Source organism: Alligator mississippiensis, chromosome 7, assembly GCF_030867095.1.
Source record: "Alligator mississippiensis isolate rAllMis1 chromosome 7, rAllMis1, whole genome shotgun sequence".
Classification (NCBI taxonomy): Eukaryota; Metazoa; Chordata; order Crocodylia; family Alligatoridae; genus Alligator; species Alligator mississippiensis.
In genome coordinates, this window is record NC_081830.1 from 42,026,383 (window position 1) to 42,054,040 (window position 27,658).

Genomic DNA, 27,658 nt, shown 5'->3' on the forward strand with positions numbered 1-27,658 from the left:
TAGTAGCCAAAATACACTTTAATAAATTAGCTTCCAGTCTGTTTGATAAAATACAAGCTTAATGTATTTACCATTTTGTTTACAATTTGTTTTCTACAAATATAGTTAGTTAAAAAGAAAAAATTGAATAGGCAGTATGTTTTTTGCTGTTCAGTAAAATCCAAAGTTGAAACGAACTGAAACTGTTAGAACTGTTAAAAACTTTATAAATGCATTAATTCAGGCAGACTAACAGGTTTGGTTTTGTTTTTCTTAGAAACAGCTAACATGCAAAATATTTAGTGCAGTTTAAATATTTTAATGAGTTTCCTGAAAAATGAGTCTTCCCAAAAAAGTTTTTTTTGCAAGTATTGATACTAGATTATTGGCAGAAGGGAAGGGATGTCCCAACACAAAGTATAAAGAATGCAAGAACTTTAGTCCTTCATTGCAGCAAGCCCCACATTAATCAGTATGTTGTCTTTACTGGGGTTGAAACCTGTTTTAGTGCTTCTATCTTACAGCTTTAGTGGAAGCAGCTCCGCCAAATCCTCACATAACGTAACGAGAATACACCCTTGCAGACAAATTTCAAATGCTGTCCACAAGCTACCAATTCAGGAATTGCTCTTGAAGGGTTTCTCAGCAATGGAAGTGTATTTGTACAGTCCAAAGGTTTATTAAACCAGTCTAAGTTGAAAAGGTTGAGAGAAAATTATCCTCTATCAAAGTCAGTTCATTACAGATGAAGGAATATCTAATAACTGTTCAAGTTAGAGGATAACTTCCTTTCATTCTATGGGCAGATTTCAAACACACACAGGGATTTTTTCTTTTTGACTTATAAAATGCAGAAAAATGTTTAAATAAGCATTAAGCTAATTTATACTACAAAAATTCTAAACCCGTCACAAAGGATTTATATCTAATCTGGATGGAAACTCATTGCTAAGAAATGGTTCTGTAAAATACACATGGTAAGTAAAAATAAATCCACACTATCTAAAAAAAAAGATTGCTGGAATAATAGGATTTAAAGTGTTCCATCTTTAAAATGAAGTTACAAAGATGTAGAATGTAATCCATAAAACAAAGTTTCTATGTAACATTCACTTCTGGTTATTTTAGCATGAGCATTACCAATATACAGGCAATAATTCAGGAGATTCAAGGCAATATATTTTCCACCTTGCATATACAAAGAGTTAACATTTAATAAAAGTCTGCACACATCCTTTTTATTAAAGGATCATAAATATTCATTGCATAAAATCTATTTACAATATTTACATACACTTTACATGCAACTAGAATATGTGATTTGTACTAGAGTCGGGCCCATATAATCTACAGCACCCCGGCTGTGTTATCAACTCAGAACCACGTCTGGATGCATCCTCTTCCAGAACTCTCTCTTGAAGTCATGTTATTCTTTAGAAATTCAATACTCTACATCTGGTGGTTTTTACATTTCTGAACTACTCAATAGTTGATCATAAATCCTCAGTGACATATTTCAAAGATACAATAATTAAAAAAAAACAAAAACCCTTTTAAACACATCCCTAAAATCAAGGCCAACCACTGATTTTGTTGGGGGTTTTTTGTTTTGCTATAATAATTTACTGTATATATGTGAGACCTGGAGAGTGGGGGGTGGAGTTCAGCAAGCAGTCATACTCTTTCATTGACCTACTTTTGAGGTGACCATTAAATAAGACCTTTTTTTGGTTTTAATAGTGATTCCCACTTGTGATTTTCCCCCTTGCCCCCTCCATTGCAATTAAGCAATGCCTGCAATACTATCTTTGCTGCCCAAAGTCAATCTCCTAATGTGATGCCAGCTGGCTTAGTAATAAGCTTGTTTCCATGCAAACTAGGTCATTCCTTGCAGTGTGTTTTGCCAACTGCAAATCAAGTGTTTTGCAATTTTTGTGTTCACAGGAATTGTGTATATACCATTAATTGCTGTAGATGCTTTTGATAATATTGGCTCTTTGATCTTAGCTCTCTTCACGAAAGTTGCATAGCAGTACGTTTTAACTAACAGCCCGTGTCTGAGCTGACTGAATGCAAAATGAGTCCAAGTTCACACATTGAGAATACGAGATGGTGCCTGGAAAACTGCAGAAGGATTGGGGGAAAACTTGGTCTTTGCTTCAGGAATCTAGAAGAGGAAAACATTTGTTAGTTCCACTTTTCTATCTGGCAATTGGGTGCACCAATACATTCGCTGGCTATTGGATTGGCACCAATCAAAAGAGAAATTAGGTTATCGGCAGTGGGCTTTTTTTTTTTTTTTGGTCGTTGTAGTTGATAATTACCGCTGGATGCCTGGAGCATCCTCCCTTGTGAGCCTAGTCTGGTCCCCTCACCCTGCCATTGGCCCAAGCCCACAGCAGACTACAAGGTCCTGGCAAACAGCAGGAGTGGGAGAGGGTGCAGGGGAGTGGTCACAAGGCACTGCCCTCGGCAGCAAAGGGACTGTTACTGGTTCCTGCTGCCACTGTGGCAACTCTGCATACACAGGGGCCTGAGCATTGGGGCTGCCGCAGAGAAGTTGGGCTGCGCGCAAGTGGGGTAAGGTGGTGTGCAAGGAACTTTCCACCCTGCAAAGGCAGCTGGTGCCCAGCAAAAGCGGCTTCTCTCCAGCAGTCACAGGAGCTCAGCATTGCTGGCAGGCCCCGCACAGAGGCAGTGGCATGCTCTGGGGCTTTAAATGCACCCAGTGCTGCTGTCCACACAAGGGTCTACCCTACCTGCCCGGGACAGCAGTACAGGCTGCATGGGCTTATAGGTAGCAGCCATGGCGGAGGGGGCTACATGCGTGGGAATAAGGCAGTCACTATGTAGTAAAAAGATGTTAGCCCCCATAATTTTGCAGTAATGCTTGAGCAACAACCATATGATAGAAGTGTCTTATGACCATCTTATGACCCTTTTGTGTAAAGATCAGGAGGTCTAATGTCCAAGCTGTGGTTCTTACTGCCTGCCTTGCATTTTGAAATCATCTCTGTCCAGTGCCTTAAGGTTACGTTAAGATAAGAAGTTACTAAAGTTTAACTAACTTTGTTGAAATTGCTCTTTTCTTCTGAGCATGCTGCAATTCTACCTTTGAGTGCACACGTACTAACCCTGATAAGTCACATTAACCAATAACTAGTTAAGTACAGCCTACAAGATAAGACGTCACAATTAGGAACTGGTACTGCAGCCAATAAACTTCTAGTACGTCAAGACTCTGTTGAATGTAAGCTATAAAAATGTGATTCCAGGCCGGACTTATCGTCGGCCCTGATTTGAGCTCTCTGCTCCTCGGTTGAACTGTTTGCAAACAATAAACCTAGATGGACCCAGCCTGTATGTGTGACTCTTTCCTTGAGGGTAATTGAACAAGCCTCCAGGGGAACGAAACTAGCCTTTTTGGCAACAACTACTTCCCTCATCGAGGGCCGGAGCAGGCAGAAAGTGTGTGTGTTAAATGCAAAAGAAACAAACAAAAAGTTTATTTAGGTCAGTAGTTTAAAATGCTCTGCACTATTACTAAATATCAGTTATGGGATCAGCATTGGATGATACGTTTGGTTAATCATCGGCTATTGGTATCTGCCAAGAAAATCTTTATCAATGCATCCCTACTAGAATATAGAATTCTAGCTGTTCTTGGACCGCCTGTGTCTCTGTTCCCTACTGTAAAATGAAACAGCAGAAAACTGTGTTGCACAGTAGTTTCCTGACACTGTCAATAGATGTGGACAAGATGCAGTAGCATAACTAAGGGGGGCAGCCAGAGACACCAACTGGGGAGGGAGAGGGGTGCAAAAAAGGCAGCTGCCACATTGTTAGCCTGAACACAGCCATCACTCCAGCTGCTATGTCCTGCACTGTAGCTGCCCAGGGCACAGAACTGCCCAGTTATGCCTCTGCAAGACTACCATATTTATAACATTGTTCAAGAACATGTTTAAAACATTTGATCTGTGCTGCAAGACTGTGATGAGCTCCTGTGTTGAAACAAGTCTCTTCAAGCAGTTAAATGTGAGATAAGGTCAGATTGGACTCTTTCTACAACAGTAAGGCAGCTGTCCCTGAAGAGCTGGCTAACAGTTTTCCTAGCCAGTGTGCAGAGTGAGCTGCTGACCCTTTGCCAAATCCAGGCTGGCATTTATATTATGCAGACTTAAAAGAAGGAGGTGCGCTGAACTGATGACTGATAGAAGTGAAAGGAGGTTAGAGAAGACATCTGTGTGGTGTGAACTCTAAACCACTTGGAGGTTGCCAGCTCCTCAAGAAATAACTGTGCTTTACAGAGCAGCAGGTTGCCACACATGCAACAAACTGGGTACAAGCCATCAGCAGCCAGTGTATGCTATTGACCATAATCCATGCTCATTGGGGTGCTGTAATTAGGCTGGCAGGAGTGTTTGCTTTTCAGAGGGGGAACTGGGAGTAAGGAGGGAGATGGCAGAGGTGATGACTTTGCAACATCTGGCAAACTTCCACTGGTGTGAATGCAGCCAGAATTTCAGCCAAAGCATAACCTGGTCATAGGCAAATACATGCATGTGCAGGACCCCTCAAAGGTCTCGCCTTTCTCTCTCCCCCTTCCTGTCATCTCTATGTTAAGAGTCAAGCTAGAAATGCCTTTTCTTGTGTATCCTAACCACAACTCTATGCAGCATGCCCCAGGCATAGCTGGGTGTAAGTTCTGCTTGATTGTGGATACTGCAGCAGTGCTACCAGTGTAGCAGAAAGCCCCCTTTTCCTCTTGCCTGCATTTGCTCTCCACTCTTTGGATATGTTTCTCTTTTTCTACCTTTTCTTCCTTCCTCTCTCTTTCACTTTAAGATAAGGAATTGTGTTTTAAAATTTGTACGCGTGCATTTTGTATCTCCCCTTGTAGTTTGGTATTTTTATCGATTTGTGTGCCATGGCATTTGTAGCTTATATTTTATACTCCTCACCTTTCAACTTTCAACTAAATGTGTTTTAGTAAGTTATGCACCGTAACAATGTTAACAAGGGTAGGAATCAAACTGTCCTTCTCTGTATCAGGCTGGCCCCTGAAAGAGGGAGTGAATCCGTGACTGAATGTGTAGCGTGATCGAATGTATAACACAGTAGCAGCAGACAGAAATTATCACCTGGAAGCTGCAGATCAACCACGGGAAGAACTCAATAGAAGACAATGTAACAACCGGGAAATCTCTAAACGTCACTGATCAAGGGCTAGAAGCCCTGGCCTGAGTTAATCAATGCCAGAGACCAACTTTTGGGCTGAATGTCTCCAGATCGACCACTCCCAGAGCCCTATTCTAAATTCATCAACGGACTCCCAAACCTGCACGTACATGCGGACGACCCCTGGGGCTGACCGATGCCGTCCAGTAGCCACCAAGGGGGGGGAGGGGGAAGTCCCACGAGGGTCAATGACCCCTGGATTGGGCAAGCCTGAAAACTGGGGAGTCACCAAAGTCTGCCAGGGACAGATAAAAGGCAGTGAAAAGTGACCCTCAGGGGCATCCTCTTGATCTCCACCTCGACCAGACCTGTCCAGCCAGAAGGACCAGCTGGCGACCCCCTTCTGGAAGATAACACCACGCTGAAAGAAGCCTCAACAACAGACTCCAGCACTTGTAGGATAGGTATACCTGACTGTAGCCTGCTACTGTGTGTGTGTATGGGGACCAGCCCCAAGGTTTATGATTACAGTGTTTCAATCCACCTAATAAACTAGAATTTTAAGGATCCCGAGTTGGACATTTGTAGCCAACACCAGGGAAAGGAACAGGATCACAGGACAAGGACATGGACACACACACACACACACACACACGGAATTAGCTATCATTCTGGGGAGAACCTTTTCCCCCCACATTCTTCTGGAGAAGAATCTGAAATCTTGGATGTTTCTGCTTACCAAAACAGTCTCTTTGGAGATATGTAGCTAGACTATCTAAACCCCAATTGCAGTCTCTTGTAATGGAACTTCAAACTGAATTACAAATGTGCAGCAAAATTAAGGCTTGGGCTAAAGGAGGTGTGGGCAAAATGCAGCCTGGGTGCCAGATGCAGCCCACCAGGCCCTTCCAGCTGGCCTGCAGGGCCCCTAAAAAAATGTAGAAAATTAATATTAATCTGCCCTGGGCTGCCTGTCATGTGGCCCTTGATGGCTTGCCAAAACTCAGTAAATGGCCCTCTGCCCAAAATAATTGCCTGCCCCTGGGCTAAAGGAAGATCTTGAATGGCGGGGCAGCACTAGATACACCAGGGCTAAGTACAGACATTTGGGAGGTTAAATTGGGTTCAAAATGGCCACCTGATTTAAACTAAATTTGTCCTGGTGCCAACCTTACTTACACTTAAAGATCTGGTCTTAGTGACCAGGAATCGGTCTAAACCTGTACAGAAGTTCCATGCACACACACAATTATCTAAGAATTGCAGAACACATTTTAAGATGAACCTGGATCTATGTAGTATCAAACTCATTTGATTTATGTGAAACTAGTGTGTGGAACTTCTGTCCACTTCCCCAGCACAGCCCCAGGGCTGGGGGCTGCTCTCTTCTCTCCCCGCTTCCTCTGCACTGATCAGTTTTTTGCCCTGTGACTCCTTGCTCCCCATCCACAGCCAGCGCTCTCAACCCTATCCCACAAGCTACTCCAGGCACAGCTGCTTTTACCAGTGTTCACTGCTACCGGAGCTGAGCATAGGGGGGTGGTAGGAGGGATAGGGATGTAGGTTTGCTGGAGGGCAGACCCCACCACACAGGCAGGTCGCGCCTGCCCCCTCCTATCCCTCGCAAGTCGCACCTGCTCCCCCACCCCATCCATGGGTTGTGGCTACTCCCCCACCCCACCTGCAGGTCACACTCCTCCATCCCCAAGCGGAACCCCCTTTCCCCTCCAGCCTGCTGGACCCCAAACCCCCAGTTAGCCCCTCTATCCTGACTTGCCTGATATCAGGCAGCCATTTTGAATTGATTTAACCTCCCCACATGTGTGTACTTAGCCCAAAAAGTATCATGATTGTTTGGGTTCTCAGTTTCTCAGCATCATTCTTGCTAAGCTATTGCTTTTCTCACAAATCAAGGTGTTTTGTTAAATAAGGTGGGCCTCTGTACCACGCTTCTTTTTGAGATGGGGCCCTACTCAGTCTGAAGAGCTTCAGGAGTTAAATGTCCTTAGCAGCTGCCAGTTTCTCACCAGGAGTGTGGTTCAGATTTCCTCTTTCCTCAGTTCAAGAATTAGGATCGGCACTATTGTGAGCTGTCAGGTCTGTGGCTGCTTCTTTACATAACATCCCATGTGCCAGGAGAAAACGTAACGTGTTATGTTCTTACATATTTCATTGCTGTATCTTGGACAGCTTTATGTAGCACTTTGCAAGTGTAAAGTACAGTTTGCAACCAAAGCGACTACTTTCCAGGTTTCTTCTACCTCTGAATTTTAAAATCCTGCTATCCCCATCCACCTCTTCTCCTTGTACAGAATTCTCTCACTCTCAAATTCAATAGTTTCTAACTACTGCTTTGCTTTGCATGTAGAAGAAATTGTCACCCACAGATGAGTTAACATTCAAACACACCTTGAATTTTAAACTTGGTCACAGCAACTGTGACCACTACAAAAAGTACATTATAGGACTCAAGTGTTTTTATGACTTGGAGTTTGGTTACTGCATTTGTCAGCCATGTCTTCATCTTGCTTCCTTCACTATCCTGACCAGGTGAGAGGAAGGGAAGAAAGAGCATTACAGAAATCATTTTGCATCTTCCACTTTAAGGTATTCTGGTATCAGGATGAAGGTGGACTCAACAGAACAGAAATACCATATTTATTCGAATTTAAAGCAAGGTTTCCCCTCTGAATCAGCATGGTGGGGAAAGGCCCTTGTCTTAGATTCACCAACAAAATTACAGGGAAAGGGGAAGGAGGGGGTTGGGGCATGTGGCTGCTGCAACTCTGACTCTTGCCCTGAGCTCAGGTTGGGGCCAGTCAGACCCACAGTAGCTGCATGTCCCCCCGCCCCACTCCACTTGCCCTCTGCAGCGGATGCCCCTCCCTCTGCATCTTTCCCCACTTTACTGTCGAGCACAGCTTGGCTCCAGCTCAGGCTGGATTTCCTCCCAGGCACAGAGCACACGGAAACTCTGTCCTCTGCCAAACCAGTCAGAAGTGCCAACACTGCTGCATGGCCTGGCAAGGCCTGTGCTGTGCTCCAGAGCAGGAACAGAGCCCAAATAGCATCTGACAGTAAGGGCAGGGAGGGAAGAAGCAGAGATGGGAGAGTGGAAGGAGAAGATGCAGAGGGTGTGGGGAGCTGGGGGAGGGGGTGCAGAAAAGCTACGGGGGAAGAAGAGGGCTACGTGACTCCTTCAGGCACTGTTTTCCTGCTGTAGCAGTATGGGAGGTGAAGGACTAATTCAAGACAACATTCCAATACTTAGATTCTGTACCTGGAAAGTTATAAGAAATGTATCAGTTTTCCATATATAGAATCTTATTACTGGGGGGGGTCATCTTAAATTCAGGATAGCCTTAGATTTGAGTAAATATGGTAAGCCCTGCTTCACTCTTTTGTTGGCACTCATCACATCAGTCAGTTTCTTCTGTTTTAGTTGCCTAGCCAGTGTCTCAGATTTAAGGCCCATGACTATAGTATTTTAAAGTTACAGCATTGGATACTTTATAAATACAGAGCTGAACAGCTAGGGAAAGAAGATATAGAACACATTTCTGAAACCTGGTTTTTCTTTTGTAAAGTTTGTTGGGTTGTAGTTCTAGCTGTTGCAGCTTCTTTCAGGGTATGGACAGGGCAGGGACTTTTTATTAAGCTGAAAAAGTTGCTTCTGTTTCTGACATCTGTGAATAAGGGTTACCAGCCTTCACGCTGTCATTTTCATGGGTGTCACTAGTTCTTACTATTTTGATGTACTACAGAAACCAGATGAAATATTTCCCACAGCCTTCAAAGCAAGGGTGGGAGGGGACCTTGACTTGAAAGTATATTTGCCCCTGGAAAAGGCAAGTCTCTCTTGCTTGTTAGGTTGTGCCCCACTGCTGTTTGAGTTTGTTTGTGCAATTTGTGGTCAACTTCATGCCTGGTTTTGAAGTACTGTAGCCTTGGGGGTTTTAATGCCTTCTGGCACTGTAGACACTGCTGAGCAAGATATAGTTCACTTGTAATCCGTTCTGAGACACTGCTGGCCTTGAACTGGGGAAAATGACTGAAGGAAGCAAGAATTTCTACCTGTTAATTTTCCAGGATTCCTTAATAGTGCTTTGTCAGCAAGGAGATTTGTGCTCATCTGTCATGAACAAGTGTCTCTTTCACTGGAAGAAAAGCCCAGGGAATGTATTTTGGGAGGTTACTAATCAACTGGGTTTTCATAACTGTATAGGGGTCAGTCCCAATTACTGCAGTTGTTCAGCACTCTTCTCTGTGTCGGTATTGCTTGATATTGAAGTCTCTCTGCCCAGTTGCAATTGGGGGTTGGTGCTGCACAACTAATGTTAAGGTTGAGATTTTAAATCTGCAAATTGGTAAATGCAGCATTAGGTGGTTTGGCAGCAAACCTAACCTGACAGATAATATAAGAAGCATAATTTGATACCCCCCATACACACACAGATGTACAAGGGGTATTAAATTTATCATATCCAGTAACATAAAACTAAGTACTGTGTATTTAAAGTTTTTGAGTCAGTATTATCATGAACACTGTGATCTTTCTTTATAATTTATTTTCTGAAAAATAGGTAGTGACTAATAACCAAATGTTGAATGAGGAGAGAGCACTTGTTGAGTTCAAGGCTTGGTTCCTACCCAGACTACATAATAACAGGCTCTGAATTTTATTTGGGGTTTGTAAACAAGTATAATTACCTTAAAATCTGCCCTGTAGCTTGTCTCTTGCACAAAGTGACCTTCTGGAATGATGAAGCCTTGCTTTGTCTTTATAGGCTTTGATGGTTTTGCTCCAGTCCATGGACGATATTCCTGCCTGAAATGAGTTTATGAAAACAGAATACTGAATTAATATAGCAGACATACAGTATGCTTCTCCACTTCGGGTGAGAGCAGATCCCAAATCAAACAGCAGGCATGGATTTTGCAAACAGGTTTGGTTGAATTGCAGCATCAAATAAAGCTAGACTCTCAGACCTTTTGTAATCTGAATCTCTCCATTAGAAAACTGGAGAACTCTGACCTGAGCAGATGTGATAACGGTTCTTCCCATCTGCACCTATATGCTGCTTGCAGGCTTCAACCTGAATAAAAAGTTTTGTTCTATTAGGTTTCACCCACATCAGCAATTTCTAATTTGAGCCCCTTGTTTCTAGACTCCAACCTAGAGTCCCTTGGTTCTAGACTGGCCTTTATTCAGGGACTACATGTGTTTCTATATTTGATTGTTAGCCCTCGGAGAGCAGCAGCCTCTGCTAGTGTACACCGTTCTGTGTATTTATGTGACAGGTTTGTGCTGACTTTTTGACCCACTATGGACTCCCAGCTGGCAGACTCATCTGCTGATATCTTCATTTAGTTAAGGGACAGGTGATTCAGGGTTGGGTAACTGAAAGACTAAAGAGAAGAAGGAAACAGCGTTTTGGGCATGCTTGTTACTCCAGGTGCATGGTGTCCTGTCAGTGGCTTCCACCCCAACCTTAACAGATTGAACACTGTTGAAATATGGACCTCCATTATGAGAGAGCAAAAATGGCTCTGACGGTGTGGTATATTCAGTATGTCAGCTCATTTCTGCAATCTGTCTTTCATCGTGGCTGGACTTGACTATTTCTCAGTTAACTAAGCCATTCTAGAGGCCCAGAGTGCCTGCTTGCACGCCTGTTGACAACAGGGCTGTGGGGGGGTCTCCCAAACGCAAAGTATTTATATGCATGCTGAGAGTGTTCCCAGAGGGAATTAGTGCAGAGTAGCTAGTGCACTACAAATTCCCATTCCTGCTTAATGTGCATGGACCTCCTGTGTAGACAAGCCTAAAGACTGCAGCTGAATATCTTGGGCTTTGACAATGGTCGTGTCTTTGATGGGGAATGTGTAATCAATCCCAGCCCCTACTATGCCCTGTGAATAATTAATTGCCCTTTTGGTAACAGTTGCAGTGTCCTATTAAAAAAAAATAATAATAATTTTAAAAATCTCATTATAATGTATTGGCTAACGCAGGGGTTCTCAAACTTTGTGATACTGTGACCTTGATTCATAGATTCATAGACGCAAGGGTCAGAAGGGACCTCAATAGATCATCGAGTCCGACCACCTGCATAGGCAGGAAAGAGTGCTGGGTCTAGATGACCCCAGCTAGATGCTTATCTAACCTCCTCTTGAAGACCCCCAGGGTAGGGGAGAGCACCACCTCCCTTGGGAGCCTGTTCCAGACCCTGGCCACTCGAACTGTGAAGTTCTTCCTAATGTCCAGTCTAAATGTGCTCTCTGCTAGCTTGTGGCCATTATTTCTTGTAACCCCCGGGGGCACCTTGGTGAATAAAACCTCACCAATTCCCTTCTGTGCCCCCGTGATGAACTTATAGGCAGCCACAAGGTCGCCTCTCAACCTTCTCTTGCGGAGGCTGAAAAGGTCCAGGTTCTCTAGTCTCTCCTCGTAGGGTTTGGTCTGCAAGCCCTTAACCATATGAATGGCCCTTCTCTGGATCCTCTCCAGGTTATCCACATCCCTTTTGAAGTGCGGTGCCCAAAACTGCACGAAGTATTCCAACTGCGGTCTGACCAGCGCCTGATAGAGGGGAAGTATCACCTCCTTGGATCTGTTCATCATGCATCTGCTGTCATGACTCACAGTTTGAGAGCCCCTGGGCTAAGGCATTGGTCACAGATTGTAAGGTTGGAAGGGATCTCAGAAAATCATCGGGTCCAGCCCCCTGCACTAAGCAGGAAAGACAACTGGGGGTCAGGTGACCCCAGCAAGGTGACTGTCCGTTCTCTTGAAGATTTCCAGGGTAGGTGATTGCACCACCTCTGGAGGGAGCTTATTCCACAGTCTGGACACCCAAACTGTGAAGAAGATTTTTCCTAATGTTAAGCCTGAATCAATCTTCCAGGAGTTTGTGGCCATTATTCCTGGCTTTCCCCTCAGGTGCCCCAGTGAACAGTTGCTCACCGAGCCCTTGATGTATTCCCCTAGTGTAGTGGTAAGCTGCTACCAGGTCCCCTCTCAGCCTTGTTTTCCTCAGGCTGAAGAGTCTGCAGATCCCTCAGCCTTTCCTCCTATGGCTTGCCTTTTAAGACTCAGATCATATGGGTGGCTCTTCTTTGGACTCTCTCAAGCTTGTCCACATCCTTGTTGAAGCGGAGTGCCCAGAACTGGTCACAGTACTCCAGCTGCAGTCTCACCAGTGCCGAGTAGAGTGGAAGAATCACCTTGGTTTTGCTGGAGATGCATAGATTGATGTGTGCCAGAATATTATTTGCCCTACCGGCTACAGCATCACACTGCCAGCTCACATTTGTACTGTGGTCTGTTATTACCCCCAGGTCCCTTTCATTTGTAGTGCTAATCAGTTTGGTGCCACCAAGCCTGTAGGGGTGTTGGGGGTTGCTTGTCCCGAGGTGGAGCACTTAACATTTCTCAACATTGAACTTCATCAGGTTCCAATTCGCCCAACTTGCTAGCCTGTCTAGGTCAACCTGTATCTGTAGCCTATCTTCAAGCATGACCAGCTTCTCCGTAACTTGGTATCATCTGCAAACTTGGCCAGTGAGCTCTTCACCCCCACATCCAAATTGTTACTAAAGATGTTGAAAAGTACTGGACCGAGCACTGACTCCTGTGGGACACCATTATCCACTTCTCACCAGGATGACAGATTCATTAACTACAACTCTCTGGGTCCTATCCTGCAGCCAGTCTCTCACCCACCTGACTGTCTTAGAGTTAGGCCCACAATCCTCCAATTCTGTTGTGAAGACATTGTGCGATACTAGATCAAAGGCCTTTTGGAAGTCAAGGTATACAATGTCAACCTGCTCTCTTGTGTCCAGGTGTTGATTTACCTGGTCATAGAAGGAAAGGTCCACAATAATATGTGAAAATGTATTCTTAAAGTGTGCAGCTTGATCTTGATCAGTTTAGCAGTTTGGTCTAAATTGGACTTTGCCTGTGTCCCCAGTACAGATGTAGCCTTAGGATGCAAGGTATTGAGGCAGCTACCTACCATGGAATCAATGGAGTTAGGCACATAGGTCCTATTTAGGCCTCTGAATACCTTCAAGGATTTGTCCCTAAAGCCTTAGTGTATGTTGGTAAGGGTCTGGATCGATTTAACAAACTTATTGATATAAGATACCCCATGATGGCGGGGATGGAGTGGGGGGGTAAGGCCAGGAGTGGCTTGCCGCTCCCCCCTCCCCCCCCCCGGTGGAAGTGGCAGAGTGCCGCCATGATGGAGGGAATGGAGCGGGGGGCTGGCCTCACCCCCTGCTCTGTCCCCACTATCATGGTGGTGCTCTGCCACCTCCGCTGGGGAAGCGAGGACAGCGGCGCTAAAGGTGATGGTGGCGCAGGGTTCTGGAGGAGGGGGGTGGAGAGGACGGTGAGGTAAGCTTTCTCCCCCTCCCCCCTCTTTCCCCTGGAGGCAGTGGCAGCATGGGGTGGTGGGTGGCCGCACTCCATCCCTGCTTGTCCCCCACCCCCCCTCCCATCATTCTTGACGAGCAGTTCGCTAGTATGTCTTATATCTGCGCATTCCTGTATCAGGATAATGAAACAGACTTAAAGTGACAGTGGATTAGCCCTATTTATATTGTCATCAGTGGAGAGATGTAAGTTACATCCTAACAATTTGCACATATTCCTAAGTAGCACATCCCCTTCACCCTTTAAAGAAGTTTAATAGAGTAAATCTATCTGCAACCTAATTTGTTGTGCCCCATGTTTCACTACCTTTATGATTGTTCAGATGAGATGTCCTTTTAGGATCAAGTAGCAAGTCCTATTTTCTCCAGGATTCTCGGGCATGTATCTCCATCACCAGGAAAGCTTCCTCATTGGTCTTTTATTCTGTGCTACAGATGTCGTCTATTTTAACTGGCCTCTTCTTGATGACTGAGCTTTGGGCTCCTCTTTGCTTTCTGCACCTAGTCTCCTCCCTCGCTTCCACATTCCTACCACCATTGGCCTATCAGTCCTGCTGTGTGGCTGGTTTGTTCTCCTGTTAGATTGTTCTGTGTCTGGGACTTAGATATCTTAGTGTAGGTGGCTGCAGGATTAGGTAGGTAGTATAGGTAGGTAGTGTAGGTGCTTGCAGGTGTCTGCAGGGTACAGACATAGTGTAAACCAGCTTGGCACAGTCACAGCAAAACAAAACTTGCAGTGGTGAATTTCAGATACTTTGTGAATGGCTGGACTGCAGTGCAGCTGGGGGGAGAACAGAAATACTGGGCAAAACACCAAGATTGTATATAACCATTAATTATGTCATACCTGTTGCCAAACTCTTGAACCTGTTGTTGCACTTAAAACTGACTCATCTTAAGGATGCTGATTCCATTGTTTTTTAATATTCTCAAATGAATGACAGTAGCCTGCTTTCTGACTTTATACCAGAGTGCAGTGCATTCCTGCCTTTCAAGAAACATTTGAGACTCCTGCTTCCAGCTCAGAGTCTGTCTCTACTTTACTCTGAACTGAATTATCTGCTTATTTTAGCATCTCCAAAATAAAAGTAGGGCTTTGAATCATGGTACCCCCAGTTTGGCTAGAAACGGTGCCTGATACGGTGTCTGAGGAGCATAAAATGTGATAGTCTCAGGGAAACATTTTGTCTTGATCAAATCAGAAGAGTGAGCATAAATAGAATAGCTGTGCTGTGCCAGATGGGCTTCCGAATGCCCAGACTCAAAGGGAGGGGGAAGGAGATTTTTTTTTCAGGCTATATCCTGCCAACAAGTGAGAGGAAAGGTGTGCATACTGGCTGGCTTGAAGGTGAACCAACCGACTCTGTTCTATCCTGGCTGCCTCTGGGCCTCTAGGACATAAATATTTGTTGCTCTCATTGCATACCCTAGGGTGCATCCATACACGCAGGCATGTGCACTTGCAGCAGCTCAAGTAGCAGCAGCACAAATTTGTGTCAGAGATTTGTGCCACAGTGCACATGACTTTGATGTGGGGCAAACTGTGCCACTTAGGGCAAACTGACTCATAGGTTTATAGATTCATAGATGTTAGGGTCGGAAGGGACCTCAATAGATCATCGAGTCCGACCCCCTGCATAGGCAGGAAAGAGTGCTGGGTCTAAATGACCCCAGCTAGATGCTTATTTAACCTCCTCTTGAAGACCCCCAGGGTAGGGGAGAGCACCACCTCCCTTGGGAGCCCGTTCCAGACCCTGGCCACTCTAACTGGGAAGAAGTTCTTCCTAATGTCCAGTCTAAATCTGCTCTCTGCTAGCTTGTGGCCATTATTTCTTGTAACCCCCGGGGGCACCTTGGTGAATAAAACCTCACCAATTCCCTTCTGTGCCACCGTGATGAACTTATAGGCAGCCACAAGGTCGCCTCTCAACCTTCTCTTGTGAGGGCTGAAGAGGTCCAGGTGCTCTAGTCTCTCCTCGTAGGGCTTGGACTGCAGGCCCTTAACCATATGAGTGGCCCTTCTCTGGACCCTCTCCAGGTTATCCGCATCCTTCTTGAAGTGTGGTGCCCAGAATTGCACGCAGTACTCCAACTGCGGTCTGACCAGCGCCTGATAGAGGGGAAGTATCACCTCTTTGGATCTATTCATCATGCATCTGCTGATGCACGATAAAGTGCCATTGGCTTTTCTGATGGCTTCGTTACACTGCTGACTCATGTTCATCTTGGAGTCCACTAGGACTCCAAGATCCCTTTCCGCTTCCGTGCCACCCAGCAGGTCATTCCCTAGGCTGTAGGTGTGCTGGACATTTTTCCTCCCTAGGTGCAGCACTTTGCATTTCTCCTTGTTGAACTGCATTCTGTTGTTTTCTGCCCACTTGTCCAACCTGTCCAGGTTTGCTTGCAGCTGTTCTCTGCCCTCCGGCATGTCCACATCTCCCCATAGCTTTGTCATCTGCAAACTTGGACAGAGTACACTTCACTCCCTCGTCCAAGTCGCTGAAGACGACATTAAAGAGTATCGGTCCAAGGACCGAGCCCTGCAGGACCCCACTGCCCACACCCTTCCAGGTCGAAACCGACCCATCCACCACGACTCTCTGGGTACGACCCTCTAGCCAATTCGCCACCCACCGGACTGTGTAGTCATCCAAGTCACAGCCTCTTAATTCGTTCACCAGTATGGGGTGGGATACCGTATCGAAGGCCTTCCTGAAGTCTAAGTATACGACATCCATCCCTCCTCCTGTATCCAGGTGTTTCGTAACCTGGTCATAAAAAGAGACTAGTCAGGCACAATCTGCCTGCTATGAACCCGTGCAGGTTTCCCCTCAGCATAATTTGTCCTGCCGGGCTCTCGCAAATGTGAACCTTGATAATTTTTTCAAAGATTTTGCCAAGGATGGAGGTGAGACTGACTGGCCTATAGTTGCCCAGGTCCTCCTTCCTCCCCTTCTTGAAAATGGGGACCACGTTAGCCCTTTTCCAGTCCTCCGGGACTTGGCCCGTGCACCACGAGCTTTCAAATATTCCCGCCAGTGGCTCTGCAATGACGTTGGCCAGTGCCTTCAGCACCCTCGGATGGAGCTTATCCGGGCCTGCCGACTTAAAGGCATCCAGTTCTTCCAAGTGACTCTGCACCATCTCAGGGTCTATGCAAGGTAGTCTGGCGCCTTGCTGCTGCCTCTCTACAACCCCAGTGAGAGACTTGTCGTGCCCCTCTCTTAGGAACACTGAGGCAAAGAACTCGTTGAGGAGTTCAGCCTTGTCCCCCCTGTCCGTCACCAATTGTTTCTGCCCATTTAGCAGGGGTCCTATTCCCCCCTGGGCCTTCCTTTTACTCCCTATATATCTAAAAAACAATTTCTTGTTGTCCTTTACTTGGGATGCCATCCTCAGCTCCATGGTAGCTTTGGCCCGTCTAACTGCCTCCCTACAAGCACGAGCAGAGGAGGTATATTCGTCTTTGGTGATCCCTCCCTGTTTCCACTTTTTATGTGCTCCCCTTTTGGCCCTTAGGCTGCCCTGGATTTCTCTGGTCAGCCAAGGAAGCCTCCTGGCCCCTTTCCCTCTTTTTTTTCTCATATTGGGATCATCTCCCTTTGTGCCCGAAGGATCATTTCCTTAAGGCACAGCTACCCTTCTTGGGCTCCCATCGCTTCAAATCTCCTACTCTGCAGTGCGTCCTTGACTAATCGCCTGAGTTAATTGAAATCAGCTTTCCTAAAGTCTAGCACTAGACTCTGTCTAGTGCCTCTTGGATCTTCAGTCAGGGGGAACTAGAGGCCGGGGCCAGTACCTGTGCTGGACAGAGGACAGATAGAGGGAGATGTGACAGAGCAATGCACTAAAGTGAAAACTCCATAATCCATTCAAATATCCCATTTTCCATGATGAGAACATGCTAAGTCATACACCTGCCTCATCATTCAGTCTTCCTTCCTGGAGAGCAGGCATGTACCAGCGAGAAGAGTGTGTTTAAGTCATGCAAAGAAATGTTCACGCTAGCTAATGCAGCAAAGTTGCCATAAGACGTAGCTGCAGACCAGTGCTCTCTCTATAGGCAGCCAATAAGGATTTCATCAGATGCCTTAAACAAAAAACAGATTTAATCTGTGAAACACATAATAAAGTTCTACCACTTGTTCAATGCCAAGCATAGTGGAAATTCTTTAGCAGGTATAATAATCTGAACTACTCATACCTGCACATGTGCTGCTTGGCACAGTAGTGCTGTCTATATTTTCAACCATTATTCTACTTGCTGCCTAAATGTTTACAGATAGCTGCTGTGAAAGCTGTGGATGAAACCTCGTCTTTGCTCCTTTGGGGACAGAGCACATTTTAAATATTATTACTGGTTAAGAAAATGGGTGTGAAAATGTTGAAATTGTTTACATATTGTTATTGCAGTGTTGGGGTTTGTTTTTTAAAGAGGCATTTGTAGCATAAATGTTACATTCCTTTGATGCCATTCACAGTTTATACATTTTCAGTATTATGACATGCACAGTTTGTTTCCTTGATTACACTGGTGATGATTCACTGGATATCATTTAGAAATGTTGCATTAAGATTGGTGTTGCTCCTCTAAGGAATAAAGAGGAAAGATCGTGCCAGATGGGAGACTGACACTTGAATTTTTACAATGCTTGTTCTGTTTTGTACTGATTCTTCCATTTCCCTCTTCCCATTTGTTCACTAGAAGCAGCTCGCATACACCCTGGCAGTGGTGTGTTGCGGCAGAGATGCACCTGAGCATGTCCCAACACCTACCAGCTTCTCTTTACATGCTCCAAACCCAGATATGCATCAGGGGTTGCCCTCCCATTTTCAAGCCAGGGGCGTTTGCTGTGTTTGAGAGCAGCCACTGAGGATGACCCTCAGAGCAGCCTTACTGGTGCAGTCCAGGTTTGGAGATGGGCAAGGCTGTTCTCAGGAGCAGCACTGGACGTGCCATTTCCATGAAGTAGGCTTTTCTGAAGTGACCTAACAGCTGTTGTGCATGGTTCGTTCTCTTTCTCTCTCATCCTCTCCAGATGGAAAACTGTTTGTTCAGTTTAGGATACTGTGCTGGTAAGGATCCACTTTTAAATCCAGGCACTACTCTGTGCTTGTGTTGGAGAAGACAAGTTGAAGTTGCATGCCTAGCACTTGAAGTAGAAGGTGGTAAAGTGTGCAGGAGCCCCACACCCTCTTCCTCTGGGATCCAACTGATTTGGCTCTACAGGCTGGATCCAGTACTTAGGACTTCTTGAGGACTGAACAGTCCACCTGGGGCAGCATGGCAATGGCTTGTCAGTGCAGCTGCCTGATTTCCAGTGGCAGCAGCTCTGGCAGCCAGGCTGACAAGTCCCGCAGGCTGTGTGTAGGCCACCAGTTGGACAACCCTGCTGTGGATGTTTATTCCAGTCTCAGGCCAGCCCCTCAGAGAGAGCTAGCTCCTGCACAAAGCATCTGAAATTCTGTCGTGCTCAAGCGGCAGAGTAGAAACCACAGACTTCCTCCTGGAATTATAAATAACCTATTATATAGGCTGGGTCTGGGCCAGTGAGTGCTGTGGAGATAAGGACGGAGACCTTGAACTTAATGAGAAAGTTTCTGGGTAAACAGCAGAGGATGGGTCGGATGTGCTTGTGATAATCTGTGTTGGTGAGAAGATGCTGCAGCATGCTGTGGTAGTTGGACATTTCCAAAGGCTGGCTTCATGCCCAGGAATATTGCAATACTACAGTGCAACTGGAGAGTGATTAAAAGGCAGGTATAATTGAGGGTAGGTCATCTGAGAGAGGACAAATGCTAATCTATCAGAGATGACAGAAAGCATTATACATGGAAGCAGCTGTGTGAGATCTTAACAGAAAACAATTTAGGAACCCTCTCAACCTCCAGATTTGTGCATATGCTCTTCCATGAAGGCTAGTTCCACATAAAATTCAGAGGGACTTGTCAAAGTCTCTCTTCCTACACTAAGACAATGGCTGTTCTAAATGTGTCTTCTTTTAATAAAATGCCCGTCAGTCCATTCTAGTGAAAGACTGATATGGTGCTGGCTGGTCATTATTGTTGCTATTATTTAGATTCATAGCCTGCTCTATCCAGAAAGGCAAGAGCAGCTTTTATAAATGCCCTTTTTAAAGGGCGTTTATACACATGCTCCAAAAATTGGGGGGGGGGTAGTGCTAATTAAAGCACCCAGAGCATCATGTGTGTCAGTATCCCCACACTGAAAAATGGCAGCAGGGGTGCTTTAACTAAAGCTCATTCAAGGTTTAGTTATTGCCCCTGCTACTACTTTTCAGCATGGGGTGCTTATACACGTGACGCTACAGTCTGCTGGAGTGTAGTCCAGCAGACTCAATAGTATGCTCTGATGCACTGTTATTAGTATGTCGGAGCAGCCTCACTGCATGTGTACAGGCACCCTAAATGATGAAAAACAACAGTAAATACCCCAAATGCCATCCCAAAACCAGAAAACTCCAGACCACACCACCCATTTCACTTCCCTGCCTATCACCCTTAAGAGCAAATATTAAACCATTTTCAGTATAGCACTTGCATAGTATGTATCTGCAACCTTCATAAAGCACTGAAAACAAGAGAAGTTGGATGAGGGGGGAGAGAGAGTGAGATGTGGAAGGAGAAAAGGAAGTGATACAGGAGGTGCAGAGAAAGCTGAGGGAAAGAAAAGTGAATAAAAGTATAGAAAAGAGTAAGAGAGATGACAGATGGGAAGAGAGGGAGAAGACTGGGAGAGAGAATGTTGTAGTGACTGATTAGGACTTGGAAGATATGATCTCAGATCCCTGCCCTGCGTGGCTTTGGAGAAGTCAGTTTGTCTCTGTGCACCGCAGTTCCCCATCTGCAAAATGCTCAGATGAATTCCAGAACTTCCAGCTCTGAAGCATGTCAGGACTTGGGCGAGAGGGGGCTTAGTCAGAACCATCCTCCCTTGGACCTAGTACCAATGCAGTATAAAGAAGCCCAAAGCAGGGCTGGGGGGGCTAGACTGCAGATTTTGCTATGGGAGAACTCTTCTACTTCCCCCGCAGGATGCTGTGCCTGGCACCTGTATCTTATTTCTGTAAAGGTTTTTACCTGAGAACAAACTCAGCCCACATGTTGTGTGCAAGGCTGTCCCGGGGTGGGGGGGTGCCCCTATTTGGCTCCGTGCTGCTGCTGGCTTCACGTCTGGCCACTCAGCACTCCCCCCCCCACCCCTGCTGCTGAATCCACCACCGGCTTCCTTGTGCCTGGGAGCGGGGCCCCACACGGGCTGACTTGCCCCAGGGCCTGCACCCTGCTCAGGTCACCTCTGTTTGTGTGACCAACATGTGTGCAGTGGGAATAAGTGAGTATGTTTCTCCCAGCACAATACAACAGGCTTCAGTTCCAAATTCTCCCATGTTGCAGACTACCCTGCATGAGACTCCTCTTCTCATGGCCCAACCCCCCAGTCTGCCCTCATGTGCTAGGAGTGTTTGAGAACATGTTTGCTCTGTGGACCAGTGGTTCTCAACTATTTTTGTACCAGGACCCATTTATAAACATCAATGGCCAGTCCTGACCCAGTGCCCCTCTCTTGACCTGTTGCCCCCCACTCTCGGGCCCAGCCCCCAGCGTGCAGGGCATGGGGTGAGTGTGTGGGGCAGGGACCAAACAGGCCCTTGCAGGCTGGAACCCTGCCAGCCTGCAAAGGAAAAACTACAGTTTCCCACGTTTTTCTCCCTTAAAATAGAATCCATTTTTACAGTTTGTTCACAACCTCTTCGGACATTTTTGTGACCCACTTCTGGGTCATGACCCACAGGTTGAGAAATGCTGCTGTGGACCACTGGGAAGATTTTACCCAGTCAGTCTGAGGAAACCCCGCACAGCACCTAAAAGCTTGTATCTTTAATACCACAAATGCTAGGGGCTTCAGTTTTATTGCTCCCAACCTTTGCTTAAGTATTTTGTTGGATCAGGGCCAAAGCTTCAGATGCTACCATCTTTGCTGCATACTAGTTATGCAACAGGAATGACTAGTTTTGGGAATAGGGTAGGCAAGGACTTTTATGGGATGGTTTGGATAGCGATTAATTCTGCCTCAAACGGGGCTGAACTAGATGACCTCTGGAGGTCCCTTCTAGTTCTACTTTTCTATGACTGTGCAGCATGCTAAGTGCAAGTTGGATTTTATCTAGTTAAAAAAAAAAATTCTACTTAAATGTGAACCAGTCCCCACAAGTCAGCCTCTCTATGTAGTCCTACTGCAGGAACAGTATTCCAGTGTGGGAGAGTAGCATAGAAAGCAAAACAATACGCTCCATGTGTGCAGCTATAATTACAGAGAAAAGCAGAGTTCCTCTCCTCTGTTCTGCTACCTGGTGTTCACTGCAGGCTTTGTGCGGGTGTGCCATGACACAACTCTATGAAGCTGCCAGCACATGAAATTGGGAGTTCAGTTCAGATCGCTGAGGGGTTTTTAACCCTGACCTTCCCGACATGAGCACCATTGGCATGCCACGCTCCTACCCTTTCCTGAGCAGCTCTTGGCATTTAATTTGTTTTTCCTTAAAAGAAGATGAAATGTGAAACGGCCAATTTTGGTGCTCTTTGCATATGCAACATTCCCTCCTCCTGCTGGGTTCCTAGACGGAGGCTCCTGCAGCCCTGCCTTCCCCCACGTGAGAGCGCTAGCACCATGCCAGGCATGCTTCATCCTCAGGAGTTCCCATTAATTACTGATATAACAAGCAGCACTAATAAGCCTCAGCCATTTGTGCAGGCACTGTACATACACAGAGACAGGATCCCTGCCCCACAGTACTTCTACTCTGAGCTAGACCAGGGGTCAGCATCCTATGGCTCATGGACTGGATCCGGCCCACAGATGTAGGGTTTCAGCAGCATTGGGTAGGGTGGGGGGTGGGGCAGCTTGGCTGTGGACACTCTCCTATGCCACTGCAGGCAGAAGTGCAAGCTGTGGGCAGTTCCTACACCTGCCCACCCAAGGTGGGTCCTTCCAGCCCATAACTGGAAAAGGCTGCCTACCACTGTACTAGACATAGAGGGAAGCAGAGTAATGATGCCTAGTTCTTATATGGCACTTCACCTATACATCTCAATGTGCTTTACACACGGAGGTCAGGATCTCTGTTACCAGTTTATGGGTAAGGGAAACTCAGGCACAAAGGAAAGTTACTTGCCCAAAGTCCTGCAGTAGATTAGAAGGAGACTTGGGAATGCTCCTGAAATCCAGGTCTCCTAAGTCTGAAAATCATTCCTATGCTCAAAAAGGTGAAGCGACTAATGGTCCCACAGAATTGCTGTGGCTAACATCTGTCACTACACAACACTATGGAGCTCAACAGAAAACTCTAACATACTAATTACAGCAAAATGCAACACTGCCAAATTAATTGTAAAAAAACTCTACCTGTCACATGCATTATATGGAAATTAGTGCTCCTGGGGAAAGGTCTTTCACCATGACAAGGAAGAGCCAACCTCTTGGGAATTATTACATTGTGGCCTCTGTCTGTCTTCTGACCGTGTTCAGATGAATAGAGCGTACTCTACTGCACAGTCCTGCAGCAGCCTCATGGATCTCTCCTAATTTGGAGTGTGGGTTGCATCCGCCCTTCAATAGCAGCTGCACATGAACCTGGTTTGAACTACAGGATTTATCTCCATGGTTGGGAAGTGCAATTTGATTTCGAGTACCTTGGAAACCTAACCTAACTCCAGCTGGAGGCAATGGAAAGACTCCCAAGACATCAGAGGTAGTGGGAATGGGCCATTTTGTGCTGGCTGTGTTGTACTGTTTTTTTTGTCCTGCTAAGCAGTGGGTTTGGCTGAGTTGCATGCTGCCAGGGAAGGAATTCTGCCTGTTCTGCAGGCTGCTGAAATCCCTTCTGTGCTCAAAATAAGACCGTTTCTAAGCAAACGTGGGAGAGCTGTGGAAGAGGAACTTGCTGGATAAAGTCCCTCAGGGAGCAGCAGCCTGGTACACAAAAACAGACAGTAGGATTTTTAAATATTTAGTGCGGGGTTATTGTCACCTTTGGAAAATTCATTAAAAGGAATTTACAATGCTAACCCCAGGAAGGCTGAAAGGTCCTGCTTCTAAATGCCAACATTTCAGTATTTACAAAAAAACAACCAAAAATGCAGTACTCGTAAAAGGATTTCACAGCACCCTGGTTGAAACTCACTGTTCTGTATAATATGTTTGGGTCAACTTCTACACACCCCCACCCACACCCCCACTCCCTCCCTTCTGGCAGGCTTCTCTCCAAATCCTGAGTTATCCAAGATGCCCACCTTCAGCTTCTGCTTATAGCTGCACGATACAGCCATTGGCTGCTGGCCTTGGCTTTGCACAGTTGGCTGCTGCGGGGTGGACTAGAAACAGGCTTGTGATGTCTGCCTGTTTGACCTGGTTTGGTGCATTACTGTGATAAGCAGAGCTATGGCTGGAGGATCCATAGTGGATACAGTTCAGGATACCATGCAGTTTTCACTGGGGGTGGTGAGAGAGGAGGAAAACATGGCCCATGTATGGTTTTTCAAGTTGGTAAGAAGTGGGGAAAACACCTATTTGAGAACTACCATCCTCTGATGTCACTTCTCTGCTTTACTGTGCCTTCTATAACTTACTTGTATTAAAGCACTATCCAGCTTCAACTTTATCCAGATTTTTTTGTACTGCATCAATTTAAAGTGCCTTAAATCACTGCCCCAGTGGCACATTAACATTGAGATAATTATTGCAACAATAGAGGTTGAGCATTTATTTGCTGAGTAAAAATCAGAACTATTTAGTGGAAAGACAGACTTGCTGTAGGCCTACCTTGATAGACTAGTGTGAGAGTAGGGTTGTGCCACTGATCCCTGTTGCATAACCTCCAGACTGCTTAAATGTGTTTTTTGTCAGGCTTCAGCTTGACTCTACTTTAGAAAGCAGCCATAGCTTTGGGGCAGGCCACTCTGTCACTATAGCTGTCATGAACATCCTAGAGAAGTCTGGATTTTTTACAGTATTGTATTTGCTAGCAATGTATCACTCTTGCTGCTCCCCAACTATATCTGCTTTGCCCTAAAACATGTATTTTTTTCTGTTCCTGGCATATGGTGTTTGAGGGCCCTGCAGTAAAATGGAAGGATATTCTCTGAAAGGCAAACACATCTGCTGACAAATAGCATGCCCTTGGCCAATTAAAAGGACCAGGAATATAATTTTAAAACAGGACTAAACAGGGTTGAGCTTCTGATCTGTCAACCTTGTCAAAGCCATTTAATGCTGGTTTTTCTTTGAGGGTGCTGGCTTTGCTGTTTTATATTTCCTACTGCTTCTATTTATCAATAATTGTAATTTTGCAGGCCATTACCCTATATGACAGGCCAGGCCTCCTTGCTGCTTTTTAAAAAGCTGGGGTGGGGGGTGGGGAAGCAAACAAAGTCAAATGCTGTTTTTAAAGTCTATGCTTCTAATATACAGAACTGTATTTTGATTGCTCTCCCTCCATAATGGAAATAAATGCCAGTGCTGGATTGTAATCACTTTAAAAAACCTTGAGAGACATATTTATCCAATAAACTATAATAGGGATCTGTCTGCTAGTATACATTACACTTCAAAAAAAATGTATGAACACACATTACTCAGTGCAAAAATGAATTGCTCTATCACTAAAGATTAGGGCTGTTTGTTTTTTTTAAAGCTGCCATGCAAACGAGCGAGGGAGCAGGGAAGTTTCTCAGCACCCCCTGTAGCCAACTCGCTCTGGCCCACAGGTACCGGGGGGCTGGAGGGGCTGCGACCGCCACAGAGTAAGACCCAGAGCAGACGGGGCGCAGAAGCAGCCCCTCTTACCTGCGGTTCTGGAAACTGATAAGCCAGGGGAGAGAAAAGGAAAAGACTGAAGGAGCTCATTTAAAGGGCGTTGAAAAGAGGGAGTGAGGTTTGCAACAGTTCGCTGCAACCCGTGCCAGGCAGTGCGCCGGGCCGGGCCGGGCCGGGCCAGCAGCCGCGATGCAGCCCCCGCCCGCGGTTCCGCGACGGCTCAGACGGGCCCCGCCACCCCGGCCCCGACGCCTCCCGGCCCCGCTCCACCGGGGGCGACGGCTGCGGCTGCTCGTGCCCGCCCCCGCGGTACCTGTAGGAGGAGGTGGCGGCGGCGGCGGGCGGGCAGGGGCTGCGGGGCGGGCGGGCGGCGCGGGGCCGGGCGGGCTCCGCCGCGGGCAGCACGTAGACGGCGCCGCCCTCGCGGCCGCCGGGCCAGGGGGAGGAGGTGGCGGCGGCGGCGGGGGGGCGGCGCGGCAGGGGCCAGGCGCGGAAGTCGCGGCGATACTGCGTCTCGGGCGGGCTGGGGGCCGCGGGGCCGGCGGGCGGCGGCGGCTCGTCGATGTCCGAATAGCTGCGCAAGGTGAGCGGCACGGCCAGGTCCGACTTGTCCAGCTGCCCCCACAGCCGCGCCAGGCAGCACACGCGGCTGATGCACGGCCACGCCATCCCGCCGCCGCCGCCCCGCGCGCGCGGGCAGCGCGCACGTGATCCCGGCCCGGCCCGGCCCGCGGCAGAGGGGGCCGGACCCGGCGGCCGCAGCGTGCCCGCGCCCGTGTCCCCCCGCCCCTCGCGGCGGCACCACCTGCACCCGCCGGAGCACGGCAGCGACGGGGGGAGGGGGCCGCAGGGACGCCCCTAGGCCGGGCCCGCACCGCCCCTTCCCTCTCCGCCCCACCCGACCCCTTGTCTCCTAGCACCGACACCGGGGACCCCTCGCGCCTGCTCCACAGCCAGCGTCTCCCAGCCCCCTCCTGACACTGCAGCCCCTCAGAAGCGCCGGCTCATTGGCTTGCCCTTAGCTCGCCAACAGAAACCCCCGCAAGCCGCTCCTCCGGCACGAAGGCCTGTGGCCAGAATGGCTCGCGGGCTCTGGCTTTATCTTGCGGGTCACGCTTGCTCACCTACCGGTGCCAGCGCTGCCTGGTGCTCCACGGCACCTGCAAGGGCCCAGGGCAGCCCGGGTGCCACAGCACCCTGCTTGGGGGCCACTCTTCGACCTTGCTTGCTCCCGGAATTGCAGTAGTGAGCTGCGGTCACCTTGCAGGGGTGCTGGTTGTAGCCGTGCAGGTCTAAGGGCGTAGGCAGGCCGGGTTCTTTGGGTAGATGTGAGATCTTTTATTAGACCAACCGAGCAGTTAGAAAAAAGTTCTTGGCAAGCTTTCGGGCACAAGCACCCATCTGCAGTTTCCCTTTGCCTGAAGAAGGGTGCTTGTGCCCGGAAGCTTGCCAAGAACTTCTTTCCAACTGCTCAGTTGGCCTAATAAAAGATCTCACATCTATCTACCCAAAGAACCGGGCCTTGCTCTCTGCACGCTTCAGAGACAGACAAATATTCCAGGGGCCTCCGCCAAAAGTGCACGGCAGATTCACGCAGTCGCTGGAATGTGACATCTTACGTGACAAGTAGTGACAGGCGTTGGGCAACTCCATGATTTATGATATTGATTTTTCTGTAATGATACAATGCATGGTTGTGGGTCATTGTGCTATAAAATACAAGACTGTAAAATCAATGCTCAAGTTTCGAATTGAGAACCCGTGCATTGTAAGAGCACATATTCAAGGCTAAGACGACAGGGATCTGATTTTAGAAAGCCAATGCTGTAGTTCCAAGTAGTCATTCACTGAGATCAAACCAGGGAGTAAAAAGTGATCCAGGAATACACCATCTCAGATGAAACTTGTAGTTCATATACTTAATGTTTATTTCTATTAGCTCTGTGAGGCTGCCACTGAGCTGGGGGTGTGACTGCCAGGACATGGAGGCTATCCCTCTAGCATCCTGTATTTCTCTATTTTGCAATCTGAGTGGGCAAAGAGGAGTTCTTTCCTGGCCCTTGAGCTGATAGCCTAAACATTATACGTGGGCTAGGATTTTCAGATATGACTAATGACTTAACTTAGGCAAACAAGGATCAAGGCTAAGACAATTTAAAGAAACTTGAAAGTGCTATACAACCTCCCCCACTCTTTTAAAATAAGATCCTTGTAAGATCTGAG

The 27,658-nt window shown here is 47.0% G+C and overlaps 1 protein-coding gene across 1 annotated transcript; it reads right to left on the reverse strand.

The window, feature by feature from the left end:
• MAP6D1 (MAP6 domain containing 1) lies at window positions 1-26,206 on the reverse strand. Its single transcript, XM_059730911.1, has 3 exons — window positions 25,749-26,206; window positions 9,871-9,988; window positions 1-2,146 (listed from the first exon to the last, which is right to left on the reverse strand). The coding sequence occupies exons 1-3, from the start codon at window positions 26,102-26,104 to the stop codon at window positions 2,069-2,071; spliced, it is 552 nt and encodes a 183-aa protein (XP_059586894.1). The 5' UTR covers window positions 26,105-26,206; the 3' UTR covers window positions 1-2,068.
• Between the last annotated feature and the right edge of the window lie 1,452 nt (window positions 26,207-27,658).